At 49.6% G+C, this 17,364-nt stretch overlaps 1 protein-coding gene across 1 annotated transcript in view; it reads right to left on the bottom strand.

Annotated features, from left to right (window-relative positions):
* Nucleotides 1-231: 231 nt before the first annotated feature.
* Nucleotides 232-17,364, bottom strand: part of LOC119098368 (protein expanded) — a 61,816-nt gene continuing 44,683 nt past the window's right edge. The window contains exon 17 of the mRNA XM_037221290.1: nucleotides 232-303. Coding sequence (XP_037077185.1) covers nucleotides 232-303 — 72 coding nt within the window. The remainder of the gene's footprint in view (nucleotides 304-17,364) is intronic.

Below are 17,364 nucleotides of genomic sequence, written 5' to 3'. Positions count from 1 at the left end.
GTTATATACGATTGCATGCTTTGACGCAAGCTCGGCGATTTCTCCTGATGCTTCGCGTCAAGCTTGAGAAAATTCGCATTAATCGCTGTCGACTTCACATATAAACCTCGCTGCCCACAGCAAGCACCAACGTGCCAGGTCTACATAGACCTGCTATTTACTGTACGTTTTCTCTCCTGATAAATCTCTTGCGCTCCTCCCCCACTATTCTCGTCTCATCCTACAAATCACCTAATTTTGGTACGTCGTACGGCCATCCAGCCAGAAACGGATCGGAGGCGCCCCCTGGCCGGCCTGGTGACCCTGGCCAGACGGGGTACATACGTCACCGCCAGCCAGCGGGACGCGCCGGGCCCTGGCCGCCACCGCCGACCGCATTCCACCGCGAGCGTCTGTTGGGACGGCTATTGAATGCCGACTGCAATGGATGGTCAGTTGCCGGGAGTGGAGGCCGGCCGGGCGGAGCGGCAGCGGCGGCAGCGCCGACGGCGAGGTGAACCACGCCATGCCGTCAGCACCGACAGCGGGGTGAACCGCGCTGTGTCGTCAGCGCCCACAGCGGGCTAAACCGCACCCCGTCGTCAGCGCCGACAGCGGGGTGAACCGCGCTCTGTCGTCAGCGCCGACAGCGGGGTGAACCGCGCTGTGTCGTCAGCGCCGACAGCAGAGTGAACTGCACCCTGTCGTCAGCGCCGACAGCGGGGTGAACCGCACCCCGTCGTCAGCGCCGACAGCGGGGTGAACCACGCTCTGTCGTCAGCGCCGACAGAGGAGTGAACCGCACCCTGTCGTCAGCGCCGACGGCGGGGTGAACCGCACCCCGTCGTCAGCACGCCCGCAGCACTGTCAACCCGCCTTAATAGACCGTCTGCGCTGCGCTGTGCGGCATCATTTGCTTTGGGGCAGTCTGGTCAAAAGTTGTCAGCTCAATCGGAAGACGGCTGGGTAAGAATGCGGTGTACAGTATCTGATGCAGTAGGAAATACTGTAAGACATTTAATACGGTACCTCAGAGCATTGCCTGACTATGACTTCATAACAGGTGTCCAGCAGGGTGAGAACTGTGTTTACCTGGTTGATGGCATCTTTTTGAGGTTTCATGATGTTTGACTTATTCATTGTACATCACGGCTTTGGCCGAATCACTATTCGCGTACTTACGTTGGTCTGCTAGTGAGATATAATACAAATACATGTCGTGTAGAGTTTTTCTTGGCCCTTGTCTGTGTTTGGCGTTTGATTTTTCCATAGCCTGTAACAGATCTGATTGTTCCGATAGTCTGTAGGGATTGGACATTTCTTTGCCTCACCAAGCAACCTGTCCATATTTGTGGGCCGTTTCACCAGCACTAGCGCTGCAGGACACGAACTATCGGCGTGAAAGCACAAGTTCACATTTCGGGTATATTCTGGCATGTAGATACGTTTAATGTAAATATTTTATATAGACGTGAAATGCAAGATCAAAATAAACGATACCTGACCCGTGTTTGTGTTTGCCTTTTACAGAGCAAAAGGAGCACGCCATAATTTTTGCGAGAAGCAATATAAATGTCGCACCGACTCTTGGGACACCTTTGTGGGCTCCATATGCTATGCACGGTAGAATATTTGTAGAGTGATGCCAAAGAGAGTCAAGAAGCAAATATTGACGGCGTTACCAAGCCCAAAAGCCCAAGCGTTTCTCACACGTGTCTGCAGTACAGGGGTGTAGTTTCCTTTTGAATTTAGGGAGCTGCAGTCCCCAAACTAGCTGCCCAGCACACCTAACTTTGAAGAGAAAGTGGGCCAAATTGGGTCAAAAACCAGTTTGCTGGCGTATTATGATGGAGGGTTTCGTCAGTTTTCACCTTTCAGCCACCTCAACTAGTTTTGAGAAACCACGCCCCTGCTGCAACCCTGTATCTGGAGTCAAATAGCATTTCGAATCTTTTCCAGTGTTATGTCAGGCATCCTACCAAGAACTAAACGCAAACGAACATGAAACACATGCAAAGCTTATACAATTTTCCTGAGGTACGCTCTTCTTATGTCTCAAATTGTGTCGCAAACAGGGAGTCTTAGAATAATGGGTGCGTTACCAAAATTCTCCAGGAGCTAACGAAATCAATCTTCAAGGCTCAGAAACGTGTATTATCACCCGCTCTTACTGTCACTACCATCGGTACTATACACCATGTTATTGTTTGGAAATCGATGTGTCTGGCTTATCCAGCACCAAGACAAATACTAAGCCCCACAGAATGGCATACGGAATGTCAAAAATGTCTTCCGCGTGCAAACAGTGCATACAAATGAAGGTCGCTCTAAACAAATCAGCAAAGCAACAGTGGGCATAATGGTCCGCAAATAGGGACCAGATGGAAAAGTTGTTGATAAGTGATTGAAGCTGTACCACTCGCGTAATTTTGACTGTGCGCATTTCCTATGGCATTCCTGGTTGCACTGACCAAAGCAATATCCAAGACGTTGACTATGAATTTCATCCTCCAAATATTGAGCTAAAAAGTACCGGTACGCTACAGAAATAGCAGTATGTGCAGAATAAAGCTTGGAACGTCAGCATGCAGCAGTTCCCATCAGTGACGATAATCTCGATGACGACCGATCCGGGTTCAGTCATCTCGTCATCTCACAGAAAAGAAACATGGGTGGTCGCGTCCATCCCACACAGCGAGCTGGAGTTCAACACGCCACACAGTTATACGCAATGCACTTACAAGGCAGTGCAATCGCGCGGGAATGTTGCTTTTTTCCAACTACAACAGTACTGTGGTTACTTAAAAAGGTAGGAAACCCCTTTGTGGGGAGGTGGTGTATTACCTAGCTCAAGCCACCGATTTATAAATGTATATCCAACGCGTAGTCCATACGTTGACTGGTGCGCGGACGGATGATCGAACCAAAAGTGCATAATGGCAACAAGAGCTTAGGCCCGGCTTCACTGGAGCGCGGTATCCTCATGGCGGCGGTCGAGCAAGTCTTTCCTGATGATGCACGGGGTGTGGTGGAGCACGCGCCGCGGATGTGGCGCGCCACACACTGTTGTCGAGTCGAGGTGAAAGTTTAAATGCTTATGAAATGCTGATGCAACACAGGACGCAAACACGTCAAGCGGAGCACATGAATGCAACGATAATGAACTGTATAGTGACGTCTCGGACGACAAATGTGTGTAACGAAATCACCGATAGCTTCTGATTCGGCGACGGGGACAAGTGGGGGCGTAATGTGGGAAAAGGGAGGAGCGAAGAACTTCATGAAGTGGATATAACTGAACTGGGCCATCGATACTTAGGCAACGTGGCACCAAAGAGTAGAGGAACAATGATGCAGCACTTGGCGTTCGGTTCTGATGGAACTGTGATTAATACCGGGCATAAACACTATAGAAGCAGAAGGGCTCTTGGCAAGCCACTTGAGCAGTCGATATGTGACATCTTTACCAGCCAGCTCACCCCATAGCATGTTTTCAAAGCTGATGGTAATGAAAATTTTTGTGGAACGAGCAAAGCTAAAGCTGATGGTGAAACTAGTGGTCCAACTGCGCGTTATATCCGACTGACAAAACCATCCTAACACAAATGGGTGCGCCGCCGTAGTTCCGTTTCAAATCAGACTCCGGCCAGGTTCCTGCAATGAGTGCGCCGCCGTTGTTCCGATTCAAATCAGACTTCGGTCAGGTACCTGCAATCTCGAATGATGCCAGGCAGATCATGAGCAAAGACTGTCTGTACCGATTACATGAAGAAAGATGAGTGACACTTGCTAATCAATTCATGTAAGCGCATCAGCCGATAACGCAAACCCATGCCAGAAACGTTTCGTGGTCTTTGATCTAAATCCGCACGCATCCCGGGTGATTTCGCCACAGGGTTTACGATGAAAATGCCGGATGGGGCGAAACAACTTTTTGTAATCGCGCTGCCCCGACACGCACTGATAAATAATCGAATCAGTACCCGAGATTTGCTTTGGTGAAATATTTTTGAGCGCATGCTATATATATATATATATATATATATATATATATATAGCATGCGCTCAATATGGTGAAATATTAATGAGAACATGCTAGTAACAATGCCCACCGATACGCAGCAGGAGGTAAGGAAGGCGGCTGTGGAGCAGATCGAGAGGTGCCGAAGCAGTGCTGAGGGTGGACGAAGGACAGTGGAAGAGACTGAGGTCTCATCGTTCGTCGTCCCGGAGCAGTAACCTTGCGGCAAGTCTGTGCAGCAACCTCATAAAAGGCAGACGATGCAGTTATGTCCGAACAGCACCTAAACCCGCGGCTGTGCGGTTACAAAATGAGGTAAGCAGCAATGAGTCCGAGGGAATAAGGTGGCATTCCTTGCCACTGGCGTGGCGTCGAACAGTGGGTAAAGGAGGCAGCATAAGCGTCTGAGAACAAAATCGGACACAGCCCAGCGCCCGATGTCATTCTAGAAAAATCTCGATCGTGGTCCGACTAGCCGATGCTGCAGACGAAGTGACAGTTCGTTAGATGGCCTGTCATCAATAACTGTTGGCGTTCAAGCTGCTAGACCGTTGTGTTGTGCACAATTTTCAGGTTAAGTCTTCAAAGACCACAGTTTCAAACCTTTCAAATTCCCCTTTAATTCAAGGAAAAATGCAGACACCACCAGTTCTTTGTACATGATGGGAGCTTAGTTGCAACACTACTAAAGGCGACAATCTCATCATCAGCCTCCAAAGCAAAACCTGCCAGCTGCCAGCCCATCATAACCAAAACATCGCAATCATAGGTCGCGTGTGCACTCGCCCCCTCTCTCTTCTTCTCTTCCCGTACCTTTACGTAGACTTGGGTACGTCCTGCATAATAATTGTATAAATAGAAGCACCTAGACACTTATGAATAAGTTGCCGGCGTCCCCAAGGCTATACAACGCGTGCCTCCCAATTGCTGTCGAAAAAAAGCAAATTCGATTTAATGAGTTGTTACGTGCCACCAAAGGTGAAGCTCACGAAAACTGCATCGCATTGAAACGTGCTCGTTTTGTCCAAAGGCACTCATGCGGCGGCTCGAGATAAATTTGATGACGCTTTTCCTACGTTTTGGAACGACATGTGCCTGTTTTCTTATAGTAAAATCCGCATACAAAATCTTTATAACATTTCAACATGTCAAATTGCCCCTATGTACATACCCTGCCGTAAGACTGGAGCCTCATGTGTCTTTCAAGCATATTTTGTCCTAGTAGGTTTTCTACGTTTGTCCGAAGTATGCAATATAGGCGTTGCCATGCCTTTGATTTCACTAAATACATTGTTGGCCCCCACCCTGATTCGCCGTTTTTATAACGCGGACTGATAGGAGAAGTAGGGTCGACTCGATTCCCACCCATGAACTTTTTCAACGAAAATCCTGCTTGGTGATAAGTTTTGGCTTGCTAGGTCAATAACAAACTCCATTATGACAAGTATATGGTAAAATTGTCCCCAAATGAACTTTTGCAGCTTTACATGTTCAAATGTACGAGATGCCTGGTAACAACACACGATAAACAGAATATGACTTGTACAATGCTTAGTAAAATGGCGTGTAAATTTATGCAGTTAATGTGTTTCGAACATATATTTATTCTGCATGGCTCCGTTAATGTAATCACGTCGGCCCGCCGCTGGCGCCCGTTGGAGTCGTCGGTTCCGCCCGCCGCTGGCGCTCGTTGGAGTCGTCGGTTCCGCCCGCCGCTGGCGCTCGTTGGAGTCGTCGGTTGCCGCCCGCCGCTGGCGCCCGTTGGAGTCGTCGGTTGCCGCCCGCCACTGGCGCCCGTTGGAGTCGTCGGTTGCCGCCCGCCGCTGGCGCTCGCTGGAGTCGTCGGTTCCGCCCGCCGCCTGCGCCGGCCGTAGATCGCCGAACATCGTTCCAAGAAAACCGCCAATGCTCCGACGAAAGAAACGCTATGGCCACGTGGTCGGTGCCACAACACGTGCAATCGATGCCCCATAGGCTGCTGATAATTTGGGTGCTATTGCTTGCCATGCCGAAGAGGTATCTTTAGAAAACATTAGGGAGTGCCTCGACCTCCCCCCCCCCCCACCCCCATCCCTCCATCAGGGCGAGGCTCAAGAGGTCATTTGGCTTGGCAAAATTGTCACCATGTCTCTGTGGTTCCCAAGCCCAGAAACCGGCTTGGCCTCATCATGTGATAGCACGGAGCTGAGGGTGAAGTGTTCCTTCTCCAATCAAACTCAAACTCCCAGAATGCAACGAAACTGGCGCGGTAATGGACAATGCCCTTACATGCATCAGGAATTACCGGAAAGATGGGTAATGGGGTCAGAAGCTTACATTTGACGGACGTGGTTTTCACAAAAGTACTTCAGAGATGGATGAATGGATAAAACTTAAAAGGAGGGTATTTACTACCTACCGTGTTAACGATCAACAACACACAAACATGCATTGTCACACAGTGAGCATGATTCCGGTTACACGGCTGTTGGCTTGGTACATTTGTAACGTTCCTGTATGACCAATCATCCCTTTCCATAGCGATTCAAGCTATGAAGTTGGCCTGTCGCCAATCTTCCTCAGAATTCCACATGTTTGCAAAGATAAATCTACAAGTACCGCTGTAAGCATTCAACGCCGTATAAATAAAGACCTGGGTAGCTTCCTACAAAGCTACAAATTTGATACCGGCTTCTCTATTAGACTCCAGCTGGCACCACTCCCTTTGGCTTAACCGAGCAATGCAAATTCACACTGTTTATTTGGTCAAACAAAGCACGTGGCTTTACATTGCTGGCACGAGCAATGCCGCTGGGAGACGGGGCTGATCCACGCCGAGCTGCAAATGACACCCGCCAAAGTGAAGTGCCGGTTTAATGCGGTGCAGCTGGGGTCGGACTACGGAAAACCCGCCGAGAGAGTGAGGCGTGTCGTCGGATCGAACTGCAGAATGCCTGCTTCTGAGCATGTTTCGAGTTCTGTGCCCGGCAGATACCAGGGGGTCGCAAAATGATGGCAGGATTCGTCTGGCGTTTTGACAGTTGAGCTTCTATTGGTGTATGCATGTGGCCCGCAGGGGAAACAGGAGAGATCGGTCTAATTTTCACTGCTTTCGGGATTTGTATTATTCTAGACATGTTTGATCTAGGAACACGTGGCTCATGTCAACGTGATGTGTTCTGTGAAATGGCTATCAAGCCGTTCAACGAACTCTTCATCCCTCCAACGCAACTGTTGGATTTCAAGATGGCGGAGAAGGTGTAATCGCTGCCCCAAACGGCAGCGATTGGCAGATGCCCCAGCCGGTGCCGGTTTAATTCTAGCCAGTTCCGGCTAATCGCATCCAGCTGTTATAGGAAACATGTTCTCATGGGCTGATTTACTCGCGTTTTAATCGCTTATTTGGCAGAGCTCGGTCTTTAATCGATTATTTGACAGAATGTATCGAATTTGATATCACTACGCCTCGGCAACGCAATAGGGCTATGAACGGTCTAGGGCTGATTGGTCAATTTTCATCCTTTTTCATCACGGTGGCAGCCACGTAACTACTTGAAAACGTGGGTGTTGCCTATTTTGTGACTGGGGGGACTGCTCCACCAGTGAATTAATATTTTAAATCAAGGCTATGAAATTGCTGGCTTACAAAATCAGTTATACCGTTGAAGCCTTCAAGCATTTCTAGGAAGCGTCGTCCCTGCGCAAAGGCCCTCGAAAATTTGATCGAAAAATAGATATAAAAACGTGCTTCTCCCTGCATATAACTAATTTTATTCTCAAAATTGGGGGCTTTGACATTGCCAACTGAATAGGAAAATACAGCCCTGACCAGAGGATGCATTTTCTTGTCTAGGAAGCTTCCAAATTCAGCACAACTATTTTGAAAAGTAGAAAGTGAGCAGGGAAAGTGGGCGAACGAATGCGGTTTTACAGGTGCGACCAACCACGAGCTCATCTGGTTTCTTTGTTGGGCTGTTTGCTTGAAATGCATGAATTTTTCTCGATCACCAGAACGCTCAACTAGCTCAAACAGCTCAACAGAACCGTTCGGTGATTATGCAGTGCTTACACCCAGGGTAATATCCCATGTAGATGCTATACTATATGCTATATATATACTATACTATATACTCCATGTAGAACGAAGCTCAGTACATAAATTATACTGTAATGCCAGAAATATACTTGATGCACAATATGGACTGAGCGTTAGCTTACACTTGACATTTGGCTGTCTGGAACTAAAAATGGAGTGGCGCAGATACCACAATAGTGAATGTCTAAAATTTGAATGAATGTCATGCCAATGCTGGCAAGAAACTCTCAAGGAATGATGTACTGCATTACGCTGATAGCGTGTATCACTTGTTAGGAAACAATTCAGCATATTCGAAAGGAAACTGGTAAAACCCTCTTGAACGGATTGGTTTCGAACGCGCAACCTTCGATTTATGAATCCTGCACCTTAACGACGAGTCCACTGAGACCGTGCATTGCGCTTCAAAAGTCGAAACAATCATAGCGCGCCGCACTTGAAAACTTTGGCTCCGTACGCCGTGAGAGTTGGGCTCCTCTGAATAAACAACAAAGTGGTCAATGGATCAGCGCAAGATAAAAAACTTCTTTCTTATAAAGGCTGTTTTATCAAAACTAACGTGACGGCATTGGGCATGCGGGTCTGCCAACAGCAACCCTTTGGCACGTGAACCATATTATCTAGTAGGACAACCAGGCGATGGAGCGGTTGTGCTGCCAACGTACTTTGATGGGGCTGCCTTGGCTTTTTATGCTGATTTATTGATGTTGACCACAGTAAAATCCCCTAATAAGTTCGTATTTGATGCTTAGAATGCTAATTGATCTAGCAAATGTGTGTACCATTTTGTGGATGGGTAATCTGACGCTGTAGCCCGCGGCGTGTGAGGCCAAAGCCGCGAATGTATTCTTAAAGAAGGAATGCTTACTTATATTTGTATTTATAACTCGTTTTTGGATGACGTCCAAGCCCTTCGAATGAATGGATTTTGGGAATTAGAGCTCGTGCTACGCGGTGATTGTTGAGTGAGCGCTGACCATACCACACCATCTGATAGTGAATCTCCGGATGAACGTCAGGGTTTGGCTGCTCAAGTTAAACGTTCGTCAGCGTTTAGCACGGCCCGTCCTGTCCACTGAAGTCATCTGACCTTTAGCGTGGCGGGTAAAACCGGCCGCACGCCAATCCGGTCGGGGGTAATTAGCGAGCGCCTGAAGCGACTCGAACCCACCCCGCCAAGGTCGAGTGGGTGGGAAGGCAGGTGCTTTAACCAGCCGAGCTTATGGGACGGGTGTTGCAATGAGAACGGACGGACAAGGTGTTCAACGTCAACAAATCAATCCTGCGAGTTTGTCTTATCCTAAGCACTGTATAACTCTATACAGGTTCTGTCAAGCTGCTGTTCGGTGCGGTACGTATCGAACTGAGCTGAAGTAAAGTGCGGAGATCTCCTGCATTTGAAATCATGAAATAAGCAAATGAAATCAGTCACTTTGTCAGATCAGTGACACGCTTGTTTTGACTATTGCATTTGGCTCTTGCCGACGGTGCCTGGGATAACGACACAGGTGTCGGCTGCAGGCGTGGGCCATGGCCAGGGCCATGCGGTGGCGAGCGCTACCACGAGCCCTGCGTGAATATCAGATGGAGCGTGCTCCGCGCCTAGTTTCACATTACCGCGCCAACATGGCGTCTACGTGTCGCGTTTCTTGTCCGGTACTTCCCAGATCCCGTCCACGCTACCGAACCATGGCGTGCCGAGTTAAATAAGGCACCCAAGCGGCATCACATCGCTGATAAGGTAATTCAGGCCATGGAACACCCCAGTCACAGCACATCGATGCGTGGCAGGGCATGGGCTTGTCCTCAGCACTCAGGTAATTGGCATATTTGTCCGGTGTTGTTGGACAGAGCCAGCCAGCCATTTCTCTGAGTTGTGACGGCTGCACCACCGACGGTCTAGACGCAGGCCTGAAACATTCAGAGGGCTTTTAGCCGGGCGATTTATATTGAGAACACCGGACTTTCTTAATGGCGGCAATATCCGAAATGCCAGGGAGTGCTCCAAACGTCGAGGCGCCAGCCGCGTGAAGCATCTGACAGCGACATCCGGCGGCGGCAGCAGCCGTGAGGCCGCCACAGAGCGGAGCAAGCCGCGCCGTTCACTTCTCTCCTGCCTGCGGCTCTCTGCGCGCCGCCGGTCGGCGATCGGGCGCTGTGACGGAACACTGCGACGGACGCTGAAGGAGACCACAGTGGGCATCGAGCTGAAATTGCCGTCTGTGTTGTATACCAAAGGCACATAAAAACTCCGTGTACGAGCCCGGAACTTCTAAGCGTTATTCTGTGAAGTATCACACACTGGGTGCCATGATTAGTCAGTACTTCCCTCCTAAACGAACATGTAGCTGTGTCAGAAAGTGCGGCCAAGAACCTTTCTTCTTCGTGTTTATTCCACGGCCGCAGAAGGCGATCTCAACCCGCGTCCTTGAAACACTCTGTAGCCATCAAACAATGCCATCGACGCCCGGCCTCTGTGGCCCCAGCTGTCAAAGGCAGCCTCCAATGTCTTGGCTATCGTCATTACTGTAAATTGGATGAGGTGCGCCTTTCTTCTCTCCTTGGCGGGAAAGCTGGGAGAGAACGGCGGCGCGTTGGGCGGCAACTTAATTAGCTCTATCCGGTTTGGTGACGTCGGCATGCCTACAGGGAAGACTAGCTATCGACTGTCGATACCGGGAACGGCAAATGCGCACGCCGTCCGCACGTTATTTTCCTTCCCTATCCCACGGGACTTCACCCGGGGCCGGGGGAGGAGTGGCGCCGCGACGAAGCGCATGGACATTGTCCAGCACGTCAACAAGCCATCCGCGGGGCATTCTCCAGCGGACGGGCTGGCGGCCGGCTGATCTTCGTTAGTGCTGAACAGTCATCCTCCAGGAATTGGTTCGGCTCCAAGTCCATTGCGAAACTATGATCAGAGTCCGAAAAAATAGATGAGACGCAGCGGCGAATAAAGGGAAAATGATGTACATCAGAAGTAGATGTCATTACGGCGCACTTCCGGACAACGAGAGCAGGTCAGGTCGTTAGGCACCTCGTCACCACATCGATGGCCAGGACGTTCTTGTCGTCCCGACAACACGTCTTTGACAATCAGAGTCTGTGCTGCGTGGGTTGTCCGGCGCAGGCGCGGCGGTCGACGCGGCGGGAAGCACGCCGGCAGGGACCGATACTCATCATCGGCGGGACGGACGCCGGCGGGGACCGATACCCATCATCATCGTCCGCTCATCACCATCACTCTGGGCGGTCAGCACTGTTTACCAATCGGAACACGGCGGTTCCGGATAAGTCCACGCTCCGGTAAGGCTTTGTTTGATGCGGACACCGCATGTCACGCGTGATTAGCGGAGGGCGGATCTTGCCTGAAGTACCCAATGACACTCGCTCTTACTCATGCCTGCGGACCAGTGTGGGCATGTCGAAGCGTAAATGGCGCGAGGGCCTGACTGTTTTTCTTTATACCACACCAATTCTCAGCTATCTCTGGTCAGAAGCGCAGTTCACTGGTCTCCCGGCAGTCCCCCCCCCCGCCCTGATGCACGATGCCCCCCACCCTCAGCGCTTGCTGGTTTTAGTCAACCTGAGCCTTTCGGGTCAGGATGTACCCTTTATGGAGCTAACCGGGACTGACGGCAATCGGCAAGAGCTCGATGTCGTCTAAACTGGTGGGACGGATGAGGAAGGCAGCGGTGTACCTTAGCATAAGTTAGCAATCCCTCAGTTAAATAACCCACGCAAACGATGTTCCATCACGGACCGGTGGCCGCAGAGCTTTGCTATGCCAGTCAATACCGGCCATTCGCACGCGCCATCGTGTGGACCGATGGTGCTTGTGACCATTCGCGCACGCCACCGTGTGGACGGATTGTGTTTGCGGCCATTCGCACGCGCCATCGTGTGGACCGATGGTGTTCGCGATCATTTGCGCGCGCCATCGTGCGAACCGACGGTGTTCATGTCCATTGCATGCTCGGGTGCCGTTTGGAAGCGTGCATATTATGCAAGATGGATGAGCAATATGAACGATGTTTGGAGCGTTGTCCTCGACTGGAAGCGCCCAGCTGCAGACAGCCGCCGTAAACTATGGTGCAAGTTCGCCCGTTGGAGTCGGTGGCTCATCAGGTAAGCTCTTTAAGACCTGGACCACCCTGTACTTAGTGAATGCATGAAGAGTCCCGGGCCCCTGTAGGGTTATAGTCACGCTAGGTCAATCGCACGTTTTGCTGCGTTGGCGGTCCTCAGGCTTGACAAAGACGCTCCTAAAAGCCAGGGCGATTCGAAGCGGTGACCTTAGAAGGGGAGCTGTATGGTCCTACCTCGCACACTATGCTAGAGGCTACCAGAGGCTCGGAGGAGACCGGTTATGTCATTTGTAAATCGGAGGCAACGATATTTGTAGGCAGAAAGCCAGGATTTACGATCATTATAAAGAGGTAAGCCGTCAGCACTGCTCTAGACAGGCATGGTGGGTTACAATATCGACCTAACGTTTGGTGTCCGTCACGAAGTTCTTCCAAACAGCACAACTGTGATGCTGTATGGTGCGCCCAATGTACCAGAGCACAGTAACCAAAGTTTAATCTGGTCAAGTATGTGAAAAGTTTTGCGATTGGGCATTTTGCAATCGTGCTCAAACGTCAAGTTACTCCTCGTTTACGAGAAAAACCTCTCAGTGAATGCGACTGTTAGTTAGCGATGCTTCCGAATGACTCGTGCAATGTTCTGGGAATCCTTTCTACACGGTCCCGCCTGGGTTGTTGGATCTATTCCAAGAAAACACATGCAGCGATTTGATGAAATAAAGACTTGTGTCTGGAAAACGCAAGACGAGGAACTCTGATAGGCTGGCAGCGGACAATGCATGCCAAGGATCCGACAATGATCACCTACGACGAGGAACTCTGATAGGCTGGCAGCGGACAATGCATGCCAAGGATCCGACAATGATCACCTACGGTGTCCGCTATGTGCTGATACGTTTGCCCATGCGGGTTGGCACATACTCATCGTCTTGACCGCGACTTCGCCTCCTCACTCGGTCTGACGAGAACAAGACCAGTGACAGGACTGAGCGGCACAGAGAGAGCTGAGTGGTACGTGAGAGGACTGAGCGGCACGGGAGAGAGCTGAGTGGTGCGCGACAGTACTGAGCGGCGCGGGAGAGCACGGAGTAATACGTGAGAGAGCTGGGTGGTAGGTGAGAGAGCTGGGTAGTACGTAGCAAGACTGAGCGGCACGGGAGAGAGCTGAGTGGTACGCGACAGGACTGAACGGCACGTGAGAGCACGAAGTGGTACGTAAGAGAGCTGGGTGGTACGCGACAGGACTGAGCGAAACGTGAGAGCACAGAGTGGTACATGAGAGAGCTGGGTGATAGGTGAGAGAGCTGAGTGGTACGTGACAAGACTGAGCGGTACGTGAGAGGGCTGAACGGTAAATCAGAGAGCTGAGTGGTGCGTGGCAGGACTAAGCGGTACCTGAGAGAGCAGACCGGCACGTGACAGAACGGCACGTGAGAGAGCTGAGCGACACGTAACAGGGCTGAGCGATAAATCAGAGAGCTGAGCGACACGTAACAGGGCTGAGCGATAAATCAGAGAGCTGAGCGACACGTAACAGGGCTGAGCGAAAAATCAGAGAGCTGAGCGACACGTAACAGGGCTGAGCGATAAATCAGAGAGCTGAGCGACACGTAACAGGGCTGAGCGATAAATCAGAGAGCTGAGCGACACGTAGCAGAGCTGAGCGGCACACATCACCTCCGGACAATAATTCGTTTTAGGGGCTGAAATTTAAGAGGGATAATGAAAACGACACATGTGCCCTAAGCATGGCTGGATGCTCTGTTTTAACGTAACTCGTCGGTTTTCTGGCTACGACCAAACTTCATGTAACACAAATCTATCATATTCTTTTGTATACTCTGACCTTTTCTTATGGTAAAATTAAAAGGAAATTTCGAAAGCATTGCATCAGTATCTCTAGGTTGCATAGGGCAGCCTGAGCAATTTTCACCTTGGAACAGATTCGGTTAGCACGAAACGAACGCTGCCCATACATTTACTTGTGCTTTGAGGATACCTTTTCTCACGGAAGACGTACGTCGTAAGACTCAACGCCACACTTGGGCCATAGTCTGAATATCGATAGCGAGACAGCCAACATATTTTTTTCTTATTTCTAATTCAACCTCATTTTTTGAAGTAGAAAGGAAACTTCGTGCCCATCATGTGAACGCAGGTCTCAGGACAACTTATCGCGACGCAATACTGGCCTTACCTGACGTCAGTTTACGGAGATCTTTTCATGAACGAAGTCATTATGGGTGCGAACAGTTTGTCGTGGAAGTGTTTGCGTTTCGTTAGGCTTTGCGAAAACCGTGGCCAAACGGAACAGGCCCGAGAGATGCCCACTTTCCTGTTAATCAATAAGTCACCTAAGTGAAGTCTAGGTGCGCTGATGGATGTTGAACCATATTGTGAGCTCCATATGATACACTCCGACCGATGCTCAATCGCTCTTGTCGCTCTTCTTAATGCCCAGCACCGTTCATCAGCCAGTGTACCGCCTTCGCGCCAATGCCACACGCGGTTATATAACAATCATGTCATGTGCGATGGCGTTGCCAACTTGTCTCTTCGCCGCTTTGTGATTTCGACCCACGACCAGATTCGAGGTTTATACGTACATGACATTTTCTTTCACCTGCGACTTTTTATATGAGCTGTTGCATTCTCTTGGCCTCTGCCTTACTGCCAGTGCGTGCACTGATGAGGTCAAAGGGGTCCATTTGTTGTAGATCGGCCTCATTATGCAATACATTAATAAATCAATAACAGTCTCGCCGCCAGGTGTTATCTGCTCTGTCCTCGATGGAAAAGTCAAGAGGGGAGCGGGTCATGCAGCATTCCATCAGATATCAAGATTTACCTACTATGTATGAAATGCTGCGACAGTCGGGAACCCAAATAATGTCCAGAGTTGTTAACGGCAAGGGGCCCGTAAAACGTCAGACGGGCCCTCGAGGCGGTCTGGAAGCAGACGGGCATTAGAACAAACGACTCCAGTGGACTCCTTCGATGCTGGTGCTTTAGTATGGTGATGTAGCGCAGGACAGCTAGGTGGGACAAGGTAACCTCCAAAAGGCTAATGCCTCAAAGTCAGCCAGAGTGCTGCCACACGACCTGGAACTCAGAAGACACCAACAAACGCCTGAGGGGGTAATGGGCGCGAGAAGTCAGGGTTGCTCAAAAAAGTAAAGGACTGGAAACAGTATGCGAAACACAACAGAATTTGAATACCACGGAGAAACGGCTAAAGAGACTGTTATACCCGATAAGACCACAGGGTTTGCGCTCAGAAAATATTCGAAGATCTGCAAATGTCAAGGATTTTCGGAAAGTCACGGCAGTTTCACTGTTAGAGAGCTAACAAGTGAGTCAAAGATCAAAAGGGTTAAAAATCATGTCGAAGCACCAAGCGCTGTCCGAAAGGCATCGGTACCCATAAACAACAACGGTCTGGTAGGCCAAGTCATGCCAAAAGGGTTCAGTCATGCCTAAACAGATGAGAGGCATCGGAACGTCCGAGAAGGAAGAGGTTGAGGTTTTAGCCCATCAGTGGCTTCCGCGGGGAGTTGAGGGGGAGGGGGGGGGGGGGGGGGGCGACCACCGCGACCAGATCACAGGTAAACATGATCTGATCACGGAGATCACGGGGTCACAGACGTGACCAGATCGCAGGTAGACATCATCTGATCACGGGGATCACAGCGTCACAGACGTGACCAGATCGCAGGAAATCCGACCAGACTAAAGGGCTCCGGGTCGGTCATTGGATGGACCAAAGACCCCAAGTGAGGACGAAATGAGCAGCAAAATGAAGATTCAAAACGACAATGTGTCATCAAACAAGTTAAGTTACCAGAGGCACGAGAGAGCAGGGATCTCAAAGATCAATGTCAAGCTGCTACGGAAATAGTCTCCTAAGGCAACCCATAGATCTGGCTGATTTGCATGAAGGTCCCCAGCGCTGAAGCCTTGTAAACGGTCATAGGAAGTTGTGCTGGCAAAATATGACGTGGACGCAATGGGCTAAAAATAGGAATCGTCGAGGGGCCGTCCCCTCGTACTAAACAGCGCCGCACATGGCGGCCATCTCGATTGCCGCCATGCACATACAGAAACGTATAACGTTAAAGGAGGCTTCCTTTGATGTTTTTGTCGCAAATATCGAGGCAAATTACGGAACCCGTATTGCCGGTCAGCTTTAATCTGACTTCTGGTATTCGGCGTATTCCTGGAAAACGACTAACGCAATGTTTCTTCGATGATTTTAACTCCACCGTGCACTCCGTATGGCTTTGTTTTGGAATTGCTTGAAAAAATATCAAGCACGCTGCTGAAATTCTGGCTAGGTGAGTTTATATGTCTCTAAAAGTTGAAACTTGCCACCAAGGTTTGAAATTTCGCACTTCGGCGTTTCATGATTGGTAAATGAAGTTCAAACATTGACCTTTTTGACCAGATTTTTCCTGTTAAAGGTCATGTTATTCTAACTTTTGCAGGCACTCTAGAGGGGGAAACTTGAACCACCAAAGGATTTTCCAGAATGATATCCGAACGCCGCGGCGAAGCCGCGCCAAAATTTGCATAACTTTAGAGGATTGAAAAGTGGATCTTTAGAAAGCAAAATTAGATGCATCTTGTGAGGCCGCTGACCTATGGCAGGTCAAATCAGGCCATGGCTGTCAACAAAGACCATTTCTAGGGAATCATTCAATATGATCCAACAAGGGAGTGCAAGACAAAGCCATACATATCTAAGATAGTTTCTAAGGCAAACCAATTTAATGTAGAATTACAACCAACTCAATTGCCCTGGGGTCAGGCATAAAACGCAGAACTAGGTCAAAACTAATCTGCTTTTTTTCTCGTGAGTTTGGTTCCATTTAATAGTTTCTGGCGCTCATTTCAAATTTTTAATGACAGGAACCGCAGGGGACGTGATCCATGGATTTAGCAAAGATTAGAGTAGGTCCCTGACCTAAAATGACCCGGGTCAACATCTTGCTTTTAGGAGCACACCGCCCAGTGTAATCCCCAACATTAATTCAAGTGGCAAAATAGGAACAATCTCGTAGTGATTTGGTCACCGTGACCTTATAAAGGTCAAAAAGGTCCCTGACCTATTGACTTTTTACTCAGAACAGGTATTTAGCTTCATGGTAGTTGCATGAGGAGTTCTGTGGACACTTAAGACGCCAATCCGTAGTTTGACCTTG

This window comes from Pollicipes pollicipes, unplaced genomic scaffold (genome assembly GCF_011947565.3).
Source record: "Pollicipes pollicipes isolate AB1234 unplaced genomic scaffold, Ppol_2.1 Scaffold_2555;HRSCAF=2994_pilon_pilon_pilon, whole genome shotgun sequence".
NCBI lineage: Eukaryota > Metazoa > Arthropoda > Thecostraca > Pollicipedomorpha > Pollicipedidae > Pollicipes > Pollicipes pollicipes.
This window is presented reverse-complemented; position numbering and strand designations above follow the sequence as displayed.